This window comes from Odontomachus brunneus, unplaced genomic scaffold (genome assembly GCF_010583005.1).
Source record: "Odontomachus brunneus isolate Ranch 3 - 2012 unplaced genomic scaffold, Obru_v1 Obru_scaffold_006, whole genome shotgun sequence".
NCBI classification, from domain to species: Eukaryota; Metazoa; Arthropoda; class Insecta; order Hymenoptera; family Formicidae; genus Odontomachus; species Odontomachus brunneus.
Window position 1 is genome coordinate 3,319,675 of NW_022639456.1, and position 17,649 is coordinate 3,337,323.

General features: G+C 37.5%; 4 protein-coding genes across 11 annotated transcripts in view; 2 read left to right on the forward strand and 2 right to left on the reverse strand.

Annotated features, from left to right (window-relative positions):
* Positions 1-1,803, reverse strand: part of LOC116853173 (tyrosine-protein phosphatase non-receptor type 4) — a 9,487-nt gene extending 7,684 nt beyond the window's left edge. Inside the window, exons 1-3 of one of the 4 annotated variants that reach the window (XM_032834112.1) lie at positions 1,540-1,802; positions 1,117-1,453; positions 662-788 (exon numbers count right to left, since the gene is read on the reverse strand). In XM_032834112.1, coding sequence (XP_032690003.1) covers positions 662-677 — 16 coding nt within the window. In that variant the 5' untranslated portion in view covers positions 678-788; positions 1,117-1,453; positions 1,540-1,802. Of the gene's footprint in view, positions 1-661; positions 789-1,116 lie in introns of all 4 variants that reach the window. The other 3 variants (XM_032834119.1, XM_032834115.1, XM_032834123.1) reach the window with 3 other exon arrangements.
* A 493-nt stretch (positions 1,804-2,296) lies between these two features.
* On the forward strand, positions 2,297-3,804 carry LOC116851760 (COMM domain-containing protein 5-like). Of its 2 annotated transcripts, XM_032831527.1 has the most exons (5): positions 2,297-2,392; positions 2,540-2,697; positions 2,787-2,979; positions 3,161-3,307; positions 3,446-3,804. In XM_032831527.1, exons 2-5 carry the CDS (start codon positions 2,598-2,600, stop codon positions 3,627-3,629), a joined length of 624 nt encoding a protein of 207 aa, XP_032687418.1. In that variant the 5' UTR covers positions 2,297-2,392; positions 2,540-2,597; the 3' UTR covers positions 3,630-3,804. The 2 variants fall into 2 exon arrangements, with proteins under 2 accessions (XP_032687418.1, XP_032687425.1); XM_032831534.1 differs by lacking the exon at positions 2,297-2,392 and having other exon boundaries at positions 2,443-2,697.
* Positions 3,805-3,950: 146 nt separating this feature from the next.
* Positions 3,951-16,837, forward strand: LOC116851749 (NADH dehydrogenase [ubiquinone] iron-sulfur protein 3, mitochondrial). Of its 4 annotated transcripts, none has more exons than XM_032831496.1 (6): positions 3,951-4,117; positions 4,189-4,275; positions 4,514-4,761; positions 4,837-5,082; positions 5,201-5,389; positions 15,026-16,837. In XM_032831496.1, the coding sequence occupies exons 1-5, from the start codon at positions 4,054-4,056 to the stop codon at positions 5,351-5,353; spliced, it is 798 nt and encodes a 265-aa protein (XP_032687387.1). In that variant the 5' UTR covers positions 3,951-4,053; the 3' UTR covers positions 5,354-5,389; positions 15,026-16,837. The 4 variants fall into 4 exon arrangements, with proteins under 4 accessions (XP_032687387.1, XP_032687378.1, XP_032687403.1 ...); XM_032831487.1 differs by having other exon boundaries at positions 15,039-16,837; XM_032831512.1 differs by lacking the exon at positions 15,026-16,837 and adding an exon at positions 12,380-12,532.
* LOC116851742 (monocarboxylate transporter 9) lies at positions 8,193-12,711 on the reverse strand. The gene is made up of 5 exons (XM_032831476.1): positions 12,532-12,711; positions 10,312-10,524; positions 10,107-10,233; positions 9,559-9,738; positions 8,193-9,420 (listed from the first exon to the last, which is right to left on the reverse strand). Exons 1-5 carry the CDS (start codon positions 12,668-12,670, stop codon positions 8,193-8,195), a joined length of 1,887 nt encoding a protein of 628 aa, XP_032687367.1. The 5' UTR covers positions 12,671-12,711.
* Positions 16,838-17,649: the final 812 nt, after the last annotated feature.

A 17,649-nucleotide genomic window follows, 5' to 3' on the forward strand; every position in this document is an offset into this window, starting at 1 on the left:
ATATATATATATATATATATATATATATATATATATATATATATATATATATATATATATATATATATATATATATATATAATTATGGCTCATTTATCTTTTTTTGTTTTGCAAGCTGGTATAAGAATGCAGAATGGAATAAATGTAATAAAATTCAGGGTATTATGGTAGAAAATTATTTCCAGGAGTTTTGCATAAAGTTACTAAATAATTAATTTAAAATCAATTAAACATAGCACACAGTAGTTTTATAAACTTATATACATATATCTCAATAATATATTTATGAAAGTATATATACACACACAATACATTGTTATTATATAAAAGTAAGCTATAAATGCTGCTAATCATTAGTAATAAAAAATTTGTAAAAGCATTTGTTTATTATTTACATTTAAATTATTTTCAAACAACATATTTGTCAAATGAAAGAGTTAAATATGTTAAAACATGTACTATTATCTTGTCATACAACACTATACTTTTTAGCTGTATTTTCTAAATTTTTTCACATAATTTTTTTCCTAAATGCAAATGGTATATCTTATGTGTTAAATATAAGAAAGTGTAGCTAAAAAGAAAACTTTCTTGTCAGTCAAGACAGTTTTATATTGCTCAACACTTAAAGCCAAAAATAGATAGAGAAAGGTATAATTACACTCCAAAGATGTCATCAAAAACAAGTTTACCAAACTTTCAGGTCAATAATCCATGAACATGAGTTATATAATCAAATTGCCATCTACTGTGTGTATGTGTGCCAGAATAATGCAGAATAAAATATTCTGAAAATAGTTTACACAAAAGAAGGAACAAGACAGCGGCTGATCGCTATCGCAACCTAATTTTGTATTTTCTTTAGAACTACCATATTGAGAAACATATTTGCATAATTACTACAAATTATAGAAAATATAACAGATTTAATTAAAATGACAGCAAACATTGATACCGCAAGAACAATGTTGTACCTTGAGCATGCAAAGTCATTCATTGTGAGGCATACAATATTATACATATTCATATATTATACAATTATAGTAAGAGATCCGTGAGTAATTTAATTTAGGATAATATGACATTAAAAAAGTTACTAACTATATGTATACTTACATTCATGATACAATCCATACGTTTTATTTATGGTTTCTGTAAAACCTTATATGCAGGATTCGGTAAACCATGTCAAACGTACGTACGACTCTTTGAATCGTTCCTTCCTCAAAACGGCATCGAGATCTTGGACGAAATATGTTCAAGCTCTTTCTCATAATTCTGAATGTGCGAAGACAGCCCACACAAAATTGAATATCATTTTGGAGAGTTAAAACACAACGGCTATTGTGACAAGATTCTTTCACGTTAATCGCACTAACACTTTATCAATAAATTTCTAATCCTCCACTTTTTTCACTCTTACCAAATGCGCGAGACAATTAGCATTCGAGCCCTGGGCGCAAGTAGACAGTGGCGTTAATCAATCGCGAGTAAAAGCATTTCGCGATTCCAAGACCAAGCTTATAAAAATATACGTACGTATATACGCGATCTATTCGAGCGCCAGTGTACATATATGTATATCTGTCGTATGCACGTGGAACGAAAGTTAAACGATGCGCGAGAAACAGCCGAGTTTTTGCGGGTTTTGTTGCGGAACGAGGAACCTCTAATCGGTTCTACGTCCCGATTACGCGAAAGACATTTGTCGCCTAGTAGGAAACGCTGTGTGTACATACACATACACACACATATCCTATATAAACCTACGTATGACGTATGTGTATGTACCGAGAAGGAGATCAGCCGTGTAATAAAAATGCTAGTTCAAGGGTACAAAAAATCGTCCCACCGACTAGAGCGCGCTGTCATCGACAGTGTTTTCAAAATAGTAACTTTAGATCGCACACGAGCCACTAAATAACTAGATATTATCACACATAAAATGCAGTATTTCTATTATTAGCTCTCCTCTTGCGAAGGCAAAAATTCACTCTACGAAAAACTATATAATATTTATTCAAAACAAAAGCAAGACAAGTACGATTTTCTTTTATTTTCGATACGACAAAAGTTATCAGGAGTCAATAGATTGGTTAATTACTTAATGGAGGATTCACATTGCGTCCGATGTCCGACGTACGACTTCCGATATCCAATAAAAAAATAGCTTTCCAATAGAAAATTGAATTCTCTATTAGAAAGCTGTTTTTCTATTGGATATCGGACGCAGTATGAATCCTACATAACTTATTGTAGAGCAGGACTTAACAATCTCGTGACGCCATCTAACGGCGTCCAGAAAAATCTCATTAGAGACACCTTAATGTCTAAGTAGTATGACTCAACGATAAGTTAGAAAAATTTTTAATCTCAGTAGCACAACCGAACAGTGAGTGAATAAACTTTTGTTTTTATTTGCTAACGAGGAATAAAAACCTTGAAATATTAAGAAAATAAAGAAACTTTTGAAAAAAAATTAATCAAACGCCAATTCATCTTACGTTTCTAATTAAAATTTACATTTATTCATATTTAGGTTAAATTCAATTGAAATCAATTGACATTTAATTTATTTGAACATCAATATAATAGAGATGGCAACCTCTTTTCAAACGCAAATTCTAAGCGTTTTAGGAAACAAGACAAAATATTTAATGGAATTAAAGAAGACATTTGCTCGCCCATTGATACAACGTGAGTAACAGATTAGTTCTTAGATACAAATTTAATTAAATATAAATATCAAATATATATATGTATGTTATTGATCTCAAAAATTGCAGTTGCAGTAAGAGATATAAAGCTAGAACACATAGAAGAAGGTATATTGGAGCGGATAAGCAAAAAATATAATATACCTGAAGATGATATAGATGAATATTATGCTGCTATTCTTGCAATTTTGAAAACACATTTTCGTTTGCAGTGCCATACTATTAAACCTACAGAGTTCAAGCAATGTTTGGAGGAATTAAAGTAAGTATATATATTAAATGTTTCACCTTATTTATATTTCTTTCTATCTCTCTATCATGATGTAACGATATAATCAAAAAGTATCAGACTTCATTATGTTATCAATAAAGATTATATGAAATTTTTCTATATGTGAATTGCAATATTTTGATATACATATATCATCCTTTATATATTATAGATTAGCTCCAGATTGTATAGAAGATTTATCTTCTGTTATTTATGGTCCAAAACAGTCTGATTTACTATCAGGTTTAATTCAAAGGACTAAGTTTAATCCACAGTTGATATCATGCAGATGGCGTGTGGATATTATTATTTCTTCCAAGTAAGAAATTAAACTTTAAACAGATACTTTAATTATTAGAGTGAGACCAATAAATACATATATATATATATATATATATATATATATATATATATATATATATATATATATATATGTGTGTATTTTTTTCTACTGCAGCATATTAAATAGAGTGTTGGAACCAAACGTTATCATGGAATGGATCTTCAATACAGGAGAATGTATAATATTTGAATTGTCCTTGGCAAAGTTTCATCAATTAAGGCATACCATAGCTACTATCCTCGTGGAATTGCAAACACTAGAACGGCATAGTATTTTTAAAACTATCCATTCTAGTTGACAACGATAAATGCGATAATTTATTATCGAAAATCTTCAAAATTTGTACGTCAGCTATTCTTAATATTGTAATATTATATAAATTTATTAATATAAAATTATTACCTTTATTTTTAAGATATTAATTGCAATATATAATGTATATTATATTAAAATAAGTTATAATTATATCAGAACAACATGTTTTGTAGTAAAATAAGAACTCGATTCAGACGATTTAATCTAAGATTCATTATTTATTCTACAATGTTCAGTGAATATTTTTACCATTCTACTTTTACCGATAAGACATTCCTGTTTTACAAATAAGTAGTATTGTACGTGAACGTTAGATGGACACAGTGTCGGCACTCAATAGGCCAGTGTAAAATATGCTCTGATATGTTTGTGGTTATATTTTAACAGTGTGAATATTGTGCAGTAAAATGACGTCAATATTGAGGAATTGTTGGAAATTGTCGCGGAATTTGTCAATCGCCACTTCAAAACGTAATGAGATTTTTCTCGCATGTACGACGTTTTTACCAAATTATGTAATAACCTATATGTTTGCCTGATAGGTTATGCCATCACTTCTCCGTCGTCGGTGCGATGGAACACCACTACGACTACCACTAGTGAGGAAACGAGAAAAACGGAATCTCGTCGTATGTAGAATAATTTTTTGTTCGAAAAATGTAACTTCGTGAAACACTGGATTGAAAACCTGAAATAAACTTTATGTATCCTGTCTGATAGAGTTTACTAGGAAAATATTAGAATATTTCTAAATTTTGTTCTAAATAACTTTCTTAAAAAGAAAGAAATAATCTTCTTTTCTATATATACATAGCAACATACAGAACAACATAATTAAAATCCTCACTTATTTTAATGTTGTTACAGCTACGGTACGCAAATCAAGTCATGTTGATGTTGAACATTTGACAAATTTTGGTCATTACATTGCTGATTGTTTGCCAAAGTACATACAGCAAATTCAGTTGACTGCTGGCGATGAGCTGGAATTGCACATTGTCCCTGATGGGATTATTCCTACATTTACATTTTTGAAGAATCATCATAATACACAATTTGTCAATCTGTCAGATATCACTGCATTAGATGTACCCAGTAGAGAATTCAGATTTGAGGTACTTACATATATTCGATATAAATCAAAACACTGTTGAGTTTTGAGTATAAATGAAGCATGTTTATTATTACAGATTGTTTACAATCTACTGTCATTGCGGTACAACTCACGTATCAGAGTTAAAACTTATACTGATGAATTGACACCTATTGAATCCATTTACAGCGTATTTAAAGTTGCTGATTGGTATGAACGAGAAGTATGGGATATGTTTGGTGTGTTTTTCTCAAATCATCCTGATCTCCGTAGGATTCTGACAGATTACGGCTTTGAAGGTCATCCACTGAGAAAAGATTTTCCACTCAGTGGTTATGTCGAGGTGATTATTCAATTAAACTGACTTCTTTAATTATCGTAAAGAAATGTGGTCATAATAAATGCGGGACATAATAAATCTTTTCTTCCAATTTCTCCAACAGTTGATTTTCTCGTTGTAGGTGCGATACGACGACGAACATAAGAGAATAGTAGTTGAGCCACTTGAGTTGACCCAGGAATTCCGTAAGTTTGAATTAGCGGCACCGTGGGAACAATTCCCCAACTTCAGAGATGCTCCAGAAGCTGCTGAGCCTGTTTCAAAAGAAAAGTAACCACGTCTACTTAGATCATAATTATAGTCCAAAAAAGTAAGTGTAAAGTATATGTCCATTACACAGTATAAATATATATAATATATATATAATAAAATAAAGGAGAAATTTTTTTTATTTAACCAGTTAAGTATGTAAGGACTTGATAGGAAAATATCAAAAGACTCATCTGTAATATTTTTTTTTCTATTTTATGTATTTGTATAGAGTTATAAACATAATATATATTATATATATCTATATATTACTTAAGAACTATTTATAATGTACTCATAAGGCATTATATCCGACGGATTTCGAAAGAGCTCGATTGGCAAGCGAACTGATTAAATCTCTTCCGAGCGCCAGAGCACGACGTTAACACTAGAACGGCTAAAGCCTACATCTCGCCGGATATATCATTTTTTTTCTTCTTCGTACAACTACAAGTCTTACACTTCATATAGATTACTTTTATTTAATATTTTCGTGCATATATTGCGAGGAAAAGACAGCCTCTGTCGAAAGGCGCGATGCGTATTTTCATTTTTGGTAAATGAGATAATGGTTTTCTGGTAGATGGGGCCTATTTCCAATCACTCCAGCATCATGATCATATTTACGTACAATTCAATTTAATGCATAGATTTACTTTATTCTAAACTTATCAGAGACGAAATTGGTACGTGTGCTAAATTATGCCGTAGTTGCTTTTCCCAGAGCAACTAGCATCGCTGTTTTACTTGTCGCCAAGTATTCGAGTAAAACTAGAATATATCATTTTTGTATCGATGGGAAAATGTTACTTTCAGAGAGGATAATTTTCTTTCATCTAATATATAAGGCAGGAGATTTTACTTTTTTTTTACGGTTTCCGAGGCAAGAAGCCTCCATGACATTCAGTTTCTAAAAAAGTTATCTCGAAAATGATTTCTCTAAATAATCCGCTCTTATCGAAAATGTATTACAATGTATCTCACAACGCATGAGGATGCACACATCGGAGCATCCTTGACGTCGATTTTAATAGCGTATACATCGTGATAAATGTGATGAAATCGATAATCATGTGTATCTAAGATCGTCGACACAAAATGAAGATGACTTTAGTAGCCGAAATTTCTCGGTTTCTAGTAACATAAAGTGAATCGTTGCATTTATATTTCATACACTTCCCAAAAGACGATAAAACCATCTACGCATCTTTTAAGAGCTTCAGCCTTAAAGATATGCGGAAGGAACTTTAAGTATCTGTGCACAACTTAAAATTTTATTTTCTTAAGTACTCCCAGTTTTAAGTACTCCTATTTTTATCGCCCTAAGTACACAGACTTACATTAAATGCATCTCATTCTCGTATCGTTCACATCTCAATCCCGTTTTAATTCAGAATATACCATGGGGTCTCTCAGATGTAAAAAATACTGCTGTTATTAATACAGCAATACATAAAAAAATAAAATCTGGCACATAAAGTGATAATATACGTGTGTATGATAATACTAGATTGCACTTTGCGACATCACATCGCCTTTGCATGAAAATGAAGCTATTTATCTTACAAGGAAACACCGCGAACTCGAACTCTTTCAGTTTGATACACTTTTGTGAGTATGTAGAGTAAATCTATATATGAATAACAGTATATTCCATTTGTGCCCTATCGCTATTTAAAGGTATGATATACACTCTCAAAATAAAAAGGACGACTCTACTTTCTCGTGTATTACTCTTAAATTAAAGGAGATAGAAAAAAATTTTTCAAATAAAAGTTTAATGGTAAGTTAAGTAAATTGACATAAGTATAAATAAAAAATATCTTTTTCTATTGTAAAAAAATTTTTTATAGGTATTTTTTTATTTATACTTATGTCAATTTACATCACTTAACTTACCATTAAACTTTTATTCGAAAAATTTTTTTCTATCTCCTTTAATTTAAGAATAATATACGAAAAAGTGGAGTCGTCCTTTTTACTTTAAGAGTGCATATCATATTTTTAAATAGCGATAGGGTACAAATGGAATATACCGTTATTCATATATTGATTTACTCTACATACTCACAAAAGTGTATCAAAATCAAAGAGTTCGGATTCACGGTGTTCCCTCGTTAATTATCTTATATTCCTTTTGTGAAGCTATGAAAATACATATGCAGCGTTTCGTTTTATATAACAATAAGATCGTAAATGATAGAATTATCCCACTCTATGCATGCAATAGTAACGGAAGTTATCGATAAACGTGATAACAATCACGCTTAGTGATTTTCACCAATAAATACAACTAAAAAAAATACATACTAATGCTGTAGAAGGAAATGAAAGTTCAATTTTCCTTCAAATACAATTACAAGTCACATAAATACAGTCGTAATTTACAATTACTCAAGACGATTGGTACAAGAGTGCTCAATATAAGAAAATTTTGTCACATTTATCATTTTGTTTGGCGATATAAATGTAATTGCTACGGTTAATAATCATTCAACGCTCGATCACGCTAATCATAGACGATTTGCGAGACAAGTTTTAGAACTGAGCGACTACTGAGTTGAATGTCCGAATAATTATCGACGTTTCAGAGTTCAAAGTCTCATTTTGTTGCTCGCTCAACTCGCTCAGTCCGAAAACTCTGCTGTCGTTTTCAGTATATGTAACACTCACGTTAACATCACAGTTTAATTTCGGACATCTTTCTTTCTATTCTTCATCTCACACACGCACGTACATATGCATACACATCATCAGCATGATGACATTCAAGTCACCATGTAGTTAAGCTCATGTGCGCCAAGTGCCGTGTGTCGAGCAGTCATTTATTACGGCTATACTGTGCTTCGTTTATATTTGGTCTACTATACTTTGTCTATCTTGGCGGACTTCTCCAACGCCGCTTGCCTCTTTCGGATAAACGGCACGGTGCCCCACAGAGACGCGCCCACCACTAGGATAATGCCGAGTATACTGAAAATCGGGCCGTAGCTGCCGATCTGCTCGAATACTAGGCCGCAAATTGGCGGCCCCACCAGCTGAATAACGCCATTGACGAATAACGAAATGCCGTAGGACGAAGTGAGCTTCTCAGTGCCCAGCATGTCGGCCATGATGACCGCAGTGATGCCGACGTAGATCCCAGACGCTAATCCGAAGAAGCCGCAGTAGACGGAGAGCATGGTGTACGTGTTAGAAGTGGGCAGAATAGCCAAGGAAATGCCGGAGGCTAGTAAACCACCAACAAAGTACCAGTGTTTGGGCATGATCTTGATGTCAGAGAGGGCAGAGCCACCGATACGACCCACTAGGTCTAACATAGACACAATGGACAATAACAAAGACGCAGAACTTTTATCGAAACCCAGAGAGATGGCGTAGGCCGGCAGTAGTATAACGAAATTGGTGTAGCTGACGGCGTTGGTGGAATTGGAAATGAGGATGACGAGGTAGATGGGATCCTTGAGTAGACTGAAGTCGAAGAACTTGTTCCGGTTGTGGTCTTCGTTGTCTTCCTTGTTACGACGTTCAGTCGTTTTCCGGGAGAATGTGTTGGAGATCGCATTTAGCGTCAGCGTGGACGCGCGTTCCGGGTGCAGTGCTGATAACGTGCTGCCGTGATACGGTGTGCTGACGTAGTTGAAGGACGACGTGCTAGGCGATTGCAGCGGCGAACGCGCCTTGGAGTACTTGGCGCTGCCATCGAGGACACTTCCACGTTCCGGTACGGTGTGCAACGTCGGTGTGCTATGCATTTGGCCGCTGATCTCGCGCCCAGTGGGCATGCTGATCTTTCTTGTGCGACCCTGTACCGGTGTATTCTTGTAGTATTCCAAGGCGACGCTCGATGCGCTTTTCGGCACGATCGGCGCGGCTTTTTCGTTGGACTGATTGGACGACAGTAACTGGTGATTACCGTTTTCTGTTTGCTCGGGACTACTGGTGACGGTCGCCGACATGGTCTCCCCGTTATCGGGTTCATTACAGTCAGCTGATGGCCGTGCTGGTACCATGTGCCATTCCACTGGATGGTACAAGAGCGCGCTCGCCCAAACATTCAACGTAACGGCGCCCATAATCAATACCGCGCCTCTGAAAACGAACAAACGAAAGATAATCGGTCGTATCATGCTCCGTAACAGTGTAGCCTGATAACTCACGAATATTTATCAGCCCGCATCTGGCTGCAGCTAGAAATTAACTAGCATTTTTTAACCACGATGAGCCTACCTGTAACCGTACTCTCTCAGCAGAAAACCGAGAACAGGCGGAAGAAATATCGAGCCTAGCGCGCTGCCGGATATACAGAGTCCGTTGGCGAGTCCTCGTAGCCGTACAAAATAAGATGTCACGATATATACAGTCGGAGGAAACGCCAGTCCTGCTCCCGTACCCACCAGTACACCATAACTAGAAGCAAAGAGATAATTACGTAAAAATGTTCACGTATATTCGTTGCATAATAGCAACGAATTGTGCAACAAATATTTTGAAATATATTTAAATACGTCGACGAATACGAATTTGTGTCCTGGAAGGAAGAAATTTTACTAATCAAACAAAAGTGTTTTAGATTTTATATTAGAGAAGAATAATTTATTTTGTACATATTTTATGATAAATTGGCAGAAATTGTAGAAGACTCCGGAAGAGAGAAGTTTCATTTAATTTTTATTCATTTATTCATAATCGAAATTGCGACACCGATTTTTTGAAGATATTCTCTACATATGCCAATCTAGCCAAGCACGGTTTTAAAGAAAAAAAAATCAAATTACCTAACGCATAAGAAGGCCACAGAGTTAGCGAAATAGCTCAGCATCATCCCCGCCGCGGCGAATGTTCCTCCTAACAGAGTCACTGTGCGATAAGAAAACTTGACAGAAAGTACACTAGAGAGTGGACCTAAAACAAAGAGAGAACCTGCTTGATCCTGGATTCAATAGAGGAAACGATATCAAATGGAAAGATTTGAGTTCTTACCCAGTGAGCTGTACAGGAAATAACAAAGCGCTGGTATCCATGCAGCTGCCGCCGGTGACGCATTGAATACTTCGAGGAATTCGACGAACAGCACTCCGAAAGACTTGACGGTGCCTGGAATAAGGAGATTGACCATAACGGAGGCCAGGAGCACCAGCCATCCCCAGCCGCCGTCCGGTGGGACTAATTGTTCTTCTTCCTTCGCATCTTTCTCTGTAAATGCAAACGAAAGCTTAGCACTTTAGACTTTGTATCTCTTTACATTTTATATCAGAGAAGAACGAACAATTTCTTTTGTATAAACTTTATGATTTATAGTGGAATATTCGAAGATCTTGGCAAGATTAGCGAAGAGAATCACGAGGGCGTAGAAATTCGTATGTTCTTCTGACGAATTTCCTGCCGATAGTTGTTTCATTTGTAAACGGAATACGGGAAAATGAACAACAGTTTGCACATTAGTAATTCCTGTGTAAACAGTTCGCGAACTGAGCAAACGATAGCAATTAGTCAAACAATGATCAAATGATAACTAATCTTCTCTCAATGTGTGCTTTGTAGAAACCTGTTCCGACGATAAGAACATGAAAATTGATATGTTAATGGATCGTGAATGATACTAGCTTCCTCCTCTCGTATTGACTTACGAGTGAGGAGAAATGAAACTTGTTCAACGACACTGTGAACAGGTGGACAATTGTTAAAATAATGTGTAATAAGCGCATAGAACGTAATACAAAAAATGCCGATGTATGTTAAAAAAGGAAAGAATAAAATAGGAACTTTGTTTACGTGCAAACAAAAAAATGTTTCAATTTCTCGCGTCACGAACAAAAAGCAACATTCATTAATATGCGACATTGTAACACCAATGCTGACCAGTTCACACGCGGAAGTCATATCCGTTATAACGTATCGGCTGACTTGCTTTTATGCGGACGCTCGAATAATAGACGCTTCAAGAGGAGTCGACAAGAATCCAATTAGCGTAATCGGACTCCTTTTAAGCGGAATATTCTACTCCTGTGTCCTCGAGATTCTTTTCTTCTTGCTTCTCCGAGGAAAAGATCGCTTCGATTCCTCTCCTTGGAAACTGCCATACAATATGAAAGTTTAAAATATCGTTGTGTGTCTCAAGAGAAACAGAATGAAAATTTCTTTTTCGAAACTAAGTAAATATAGCAGCCTTCCCGATGGGACTCTCCGTGTATTCGATGCGTTTCGTCGTCTAAGAACGATTGTCAACGATGAGAAGTTTTCTCGGGCGTGCACATAATGAAATTGTCGATAGGTACGTTATGTCTGAACCAATGAGGAGGACGAGCTAACGGAGGATGTTGTAGCGACAAACGTTGGCACCGTACGAAGCATTTTGTGATCGCTGTTTTACATTTACTCAATTTACCTCTTGGCTCGCACGCCAATTTTTCATTTGGCCCTTCTATTTATAAAAGACCGGTCTATAACGGTCAATTATTAGGAACGAAAGATGAAGCGGTATAAAAATGAAAAAAGACAATGAAGAGATTATGAATCCACCTGTAAGAAAAAAATCTATATCTACATATATATACGCCACGAGAATTGCAAGATCGCAAGACCGAGATGAGTTCCTAACGACGCGCGGCAAGAATATGTCATAATTTTGGCGATCGAATCGGTAATTCACGAGGACGAAAATGATTCACGTGGAACATTACACTGCTCCGCATTCACCTCTTGGTATATGAAATTCAAAGGCCGCCTTTACTATCGTATAATATACGTAATTTAATAATATATAATATGTGTACCTTGCATAATACAAAATCGAGGAAAACAACAGTCATCGTTAAGCGAAATCGAGGTTTATCTACAAAAAAAATTGTGAGAAACACGCATATGCCCAAGCGGAACAACAACATGCCTTTGAACCGCGTCGAGATCACCAATAACATCAGACTGGAGCGTCGAGATAAAAAAAATCATTACACCCGTGACTCTCGTTACGTCTCAGTTACGAAAGGCAATAGCGTGTTGTTTCCCAAGCAATAGTGGCAAAATTTAACAATGCTGATGTCACTTTCAGGATTAAGATGTTACTTTCAAATTCGTTGGTCGAACGTCAAAGAGTTGTGATTGCCGATTTTCTCGGAAGGGGAAGATCTTCGCGGGAGAGGAAGCGAACGATCCGCCTGTTCCAGGCGCGTTTTAAATAACCATCGTAGTGACGTTGCTCACCTAGCTTATTGGTCCCGTTGAAGCCGCCTTCGTTGACGGAGTTCTGCGACACCAGCTTGTAGTTGCCCTTCCGGGGTTTGCCCGGACCGAACTTGATGCTGATCCCATTGTCCTGATCTTGAACTCGTTGCATCGTCATCGACCTTTATTCACGGCTCACTGCGCGCACAACCATACACACCACACATGCAGGTTGTGTACACTGCTGGCGGATAAAAACGTCGGGGCTAATCGTGTGGTCGCAGGATATATATATATATCTATATATAAATATGCATACATAGATGTGATGTGAGTGAACGGTAGCGAGAAAAAAAGAGAAAAAAAATGTAAATGGATGAATAAAAATGAGACGATGCGCGTGACAGACGCGCGCGAAAGAGAAAGAAAAACAGAAAGAGAGAGACAAGAGAGAAGGAACGAAGGAAGGAGGGAAAAGAAACAACAGCCACGTCGCCTTTCCCTTCCGTCTTTTTTGTCCTTCCATTTATTTGTATTATATCAATACCTACCTCTTTTAGGACACCCTCCTTATCACTTGGCGCGCACGCCCGTGCGTGCCTCCAATTATGTTTAAGGCTGTGTATGCCGCGAGGATGACGGCGGCCTGACGGGATACGCGTCAATGCTCGCGAAATCGACTCCGCAGGAGGTGGCTCCTCGCCGTAAGCCCGAGTCGTTCGTCGAACTTCCACCTTCGTTCTCCTCGGCTTCGACCTTCGTTCTTCGCCGTTGTCGTTTCAGTCATAGACCCCGTCGGATTGTCAATCGACCCGACGTCCGTCCGCTCGCGCCAGACAAGTTTGCGTCGTCGTCGTCCTCGTCGTCCCCGTCGTCGTCGTCGCCGTCGTCGAGGCGCATAGAGAACGTGGAGCGACAGCGATACGCACACATGAACCTCCCCAACTCACCGTCGTCAAAGCACCGTCATTCCGCGCACCACCACCGCCTACGTACCCGCGAACGTCCGTGCGTCGCAAGCCGACTGATCAGCTGTGTGTCACGCAGGGGCGTCGGATCTCTCTTTCTTTCGTATCGTAGCGTCATCCCCTCCTCACGATATTCCTCTCCCTACCCTTTACGTGTCGTTATTACATCGTATACTCTGTCTCTCTCTTTCTCTCTCTCTTTTGTTCGCGCGTCTTAGCTGTTTGATCTTTTTACCTGCGCTCCTTGCATTCTCTCGTAATTGTTCTCTTTCCATTCTCTCTTCGCCTGACGACACGTTTGTATGTATTTCATCTTGAGTATGAAAAGCACACAGCTGTACAAAACGCTTCCTCTAGCGCGCGAGCGTGGGGAGAGGTTAGTTCTCTTTCTCTCTCTCGTCGATAGGTGCATCCCCACTCTACGAACGCGCACTCGACAGCCGCTCCTGTCGGCCTTTTCCCTCCTTCGTCTCTCTTTCTTCCACAGAAACGACTGTTTCTCTCTTTCTCTCTGTCAGCTTCTTTTTCTACTCTAGCAAAGTAAGGGCGCAACCCGAGTATAATATTCCCTTGACAATTTAGTCACTTTGACTCCGTCAGAATGTAGCAAACCTTGCCGCTCCGAGGATCGAAGGAACAGATCGATGACGGATGTATCGATATCTCGTTGCGAATTTACAATAATCGATATCTCGCGATTATGTATGAAATACATGAAAATAACGCGTTTAACATTCTGTTTTTGTCGCAAGCGACAGTAATGTTTATCGATAATGGTTGCGTTCAGTAAAGTGCTCAATGAACGTTTTGCACTACGCTATCAATTGCTATAAGATATCCTGCTAAACGAGCGCTTGACGCTCTTCCAATATTTACGGAGCGGAGTCAAACAAAAGTATGCTATCAAAAATGACGACCGCTCCGTAAACACGTTGAAAAAACGTAAAGCGCTTAGTGTCGTTCAACAGAAAATCCGTACAATAGTTGGCGGCGCAACAGAGCGCAAAGCGTTCACCGAGCGCTTTTCTCTGCGATCAATTACAGCTGCTGATAAATATCGTTAGCTATGGACACGACAGGAGACAAGGTAGTTATTTGAGCAAGAAAAATTCAAGAGAGGGAAGATAAAGATAGCGCGCGCCCGATGACGAAGAAAGTGAGCTTCGTCAATCTTCGGGCGCACTTGCAAAATACATTTATGGAGCTTGGCGTTTTAAATACCTAAACGCGCGGAGATATCGCGCGGCTCCGAGGAAAAATGCAATGACACGAGAGAAAGAGAGAGTTACACGGTAGAGTCTAAAATGGTTTAAGGTCACGTAGAAAGAATTGTATCCCAGGCTTCACCCAAGAAAAAACACTCGAGATAATCCAAGAAAATAGTGCAATTTTTTTCTTAACTCTTTGTCGTGATTTCTTTCTTCATTTTGTACTTAATAAGTATTTGCTTCTGATATTTTCCAACGTTAAATGTTAATAGAACCTATTTTTCCCATTATCGTTTTTATCTCGGCGCTTCTTGATATCATTAAAAACAACGATTACTTTATTTTTCCAACAATAAGTGGACATCCACAGATACGTGTGCCAAGAGAACCTCGTAGCCTTCGCCTCCGAACTACTACATGTGCGTTTCCGACAGCTGGACCTGATTTCGTAGTCGCTTGACCTTGCCAAGCTGCGAAAATGAGGAGGAGGAGAAAGAGGAGAAGGAGGAGAACAGAACGGACTGGATACGTGGAACGGAAAATTTGCGGTAGACGTGTTGAATTTCGCGCACCGTAGCACTCGTCATCGTTACGCCTGCGAATTTAATATTTATCGCGGTAACTGTCCTACTTCACGAACGAGGAAACAAACGGGACACGAGAGCTCGGTGTAGCCCCCTTGTCAGCATTACGCTTCGACAGATAATTGCTGTAAGTTCGAAAAGGAAATCAGGTGAAAACGCGAGACACGCTGTAAAATGTGCCGGAGTTCCGAAGGAAAAGAAATTGTAAGCTACGCCTCAATATGTTTATCTATTTAAAGGCAGTCGGTCCGCAAATGGCAGAGATAATCACGTTTTATTGTGAGTAGTCACCATGCTTATCTATTGATTTCGAGAAATTTACCGGCATATTTGTACGTCTCTCGAAACGTCGTATTATTTCATGACAATATCTAGTAGTTTTCGTCGTTCGAGTATGAAGGTTCGCGGCGCACCGAACTCTACATTTTAAATGATCGAGATAATGTTATCGTGTTTTAGTCACATGATTCACATATTACAAATAGATAACTTGCAGTGAAAAAGTGAAAAAAATATTATGTGTCATAAAACTATTCAAAAGAATATTAATTTAAATTTACTATCGTAATTTCAAATATCTCAGTTATCCTTATTTGTAATAAGATATATTTATGTCGGATAAACCTCTGCACTTCTTAACCAGAAATATTACCTAGAAAATAAAACAACTATTGAAGATGTCGATAGTGTTTAAATTTTAAGTTGTAACAAATTATTAGCGTAAAGTTTAATTAAGAAGAGTACAGTTTATCAAAGCATTCTGTTATATTTGTTATCGGGTATAATATGTAACAAATATTCAAACAATAACACCGTGTTATCTATACTAGATCTACAAAGTTAAATGAAATCTTCTCAAAAATAGCCGATAATTGAAAATGTATTCGCGCTAATCGTGAACTAATATTACATAATTAACATATCACTCTCACCTGACTTTGGTGATCATCATCGATAATACATCCCTTCCTTAATTAATTAGATCATGCGCTTCACATTCGGTCTCGCCATTCTTTTATCTATAAAAACAGATCTAAAAATAAATGGCTCGTAATATGAGACAGAGATACGTGTTACATTTATAGATCTATATATTATATATAAACATACTATATGTGCAATAAGTATTCCCTATATATTTTTATGTGCAACATGAACTTTTTGATTAAATCTCTCACCAAATTAAATGTTCCCTCGTCGACTACGTTCGCTACAAAGTCTCTCGATAAGCGCGAGTCCGATAAACGGTACCATGATGGTGAGTCGCCTGTTGACAAGAGATACAGTCTCTTGTGAGGACACTATGACTTAACTAATTAACCGTTCCCCTTGGTGAATCAAGTGGAAATACGCAATTGCATACGGCACGCTCCATAACCATCATCATAAATTTGCTCTTATTAAGCATCAATTGGTGTTATGATGACAATTATAAGACAACGAAACCGAGTCGTTGATCAACGCGCGATGGTCTTACCGCGCGCGTTTGAGACTCTGACATCGATTAGAGAATGGAATTTTTAAGCAATCAATCGATCAATCTGACTAATTCGACAGAGAATAAACGCATTTGTAGTGGAGTATATGATTTCTGCTTTTATTTAATCGAAGCCGCTCCCCTCCCCTCAATATACGGGGATTAAAAAAAATTCCAGTTTTTATTTCAGTATCCAGAACTGTGAGCAAGAAAGAGAATCATTCGCCAGAGTTAATTAATTGGGATTGTCCGTGAAATTCCGTGAAGTCTGCGAGAGTGAGCGTTCTCTTGTAGACGAAGCTTTTTTTTTACAACGCTCACGCCAGCGATCACGTTATTCTCAGAAACAATTTACAATAAATGCAGGTTTTCCCGCATCGACAGCTGTTATCGAGATGGATTATCTATTGCGAAATCAGGAGATCGTTGTATCGCCTCGTAAAATCATTAAGTACACCGTGTATTATTCGCGATTAGATCGGGTACGCCGTCGCACTGATTCAAATCTGCGATACTTGACTTTCGGCTTATCAACGTAACTTGAATCATAAAGAGAAAAAGAAAGAACGACCTCGATCACATCGCACAAGATAAACCGGCTCGTAGAACGAGACAAGTGTATTTTCATTGCAAGGAGATACACTCAATGTTCGCAATACGAACGGGCTAAATATTGTTTGCGTGACGAAAAAGCAAAGTTTCCGCATACCGTAAAAAATGTTAAATTAAGGACAATTCTAAGAGCACGAGGATAAAGCAGTAAATGGAAATAAAAACCGTCGTAGCTGCAGTCGACAGCAAAACACACGCATTGGCAAAGCGCGTTTTGCGAATTACTCAGGTCGTCACGTGGCTTTCCGTGGTACTAAAATGTTCTCCATTGATAGCTACAGCGTCAATGCACTCCATTTCTTGCGTAA

What these genes read in the sequence shown, in the direction of transcription:
- LOC116851760 (XM_032831527.1), top strand. Translation starts at nt 2,598, where the DNA reads ATGGCAACCTCTTTTCAAACGCAAATTCTAAGCGTTTTAGGAAACAAG. An exon ending in TGCTCGCCCATTGATACAAC is followed by an intron (nt 2,698 to 2,786) that starts GTGAGTAACAGA and finishes CAAAAATTGCAG; the next exon opens with TTGCAGTAAGAGATATAAAG. An exon ending in GATATTATTATTTCTTCCAA is followed by an intron (nt 3,308 to 3,445) that starts GTAAGAAATTAA and finishes TTTCTACTGCAG; the next exon opens with CATATTAAATAGAGTGTTGG.
- LOC116851749 (XM_032831496.1), top strand. Translation starts at nt 4,054, where the DNA reads ATGACGTCAATATTGAGGAATTGTTGGAAATTGTCGCGGAATTTGTCA. An exon ending in GTAGAGAATTCAGATTTGAG is followed by an intron (nt 4,762 to 4,836) that starts GTACTTACATAT and finishes TTATTATTACAG; the next exon opens with ATTGTTTACAATCTACTGTC. An exon ending in CACTCAGTGGTTATGTCGAG is followed by an intron (nt 5,083 to 5,200) that starts GTGATTATTCAA and finishes TTCTCGTTGTAG; the next exon opens with GTGCGATACGACGACGAACA.
- LOC116851742 (XM_032831476.1), bottom strand. Translation starts at nt 12,670, where the DNA reads ATGACGATGCAACGAGTTCAAGATCAGGACAATGGGATCAGCATCAAG. An exon ending in TTTCCTGTACAGCTCACTGG is followed by an intron (nt 10,234 to 10,311) that starts GTAAGAACTCAA and finishes TCTTTGTTTTAG; the next exon opens with GTCCACTCTCTAGTGTACTT. An exon ending in GTGGCCTTCTTATGCGTTAG is followed by an intron (nt 9,739 to 10,106) that starts GTAATTTGATTT and finishes CTTTGCTTCTAG; the next exon opens with TTATGGTGTACTGGTGGGTA.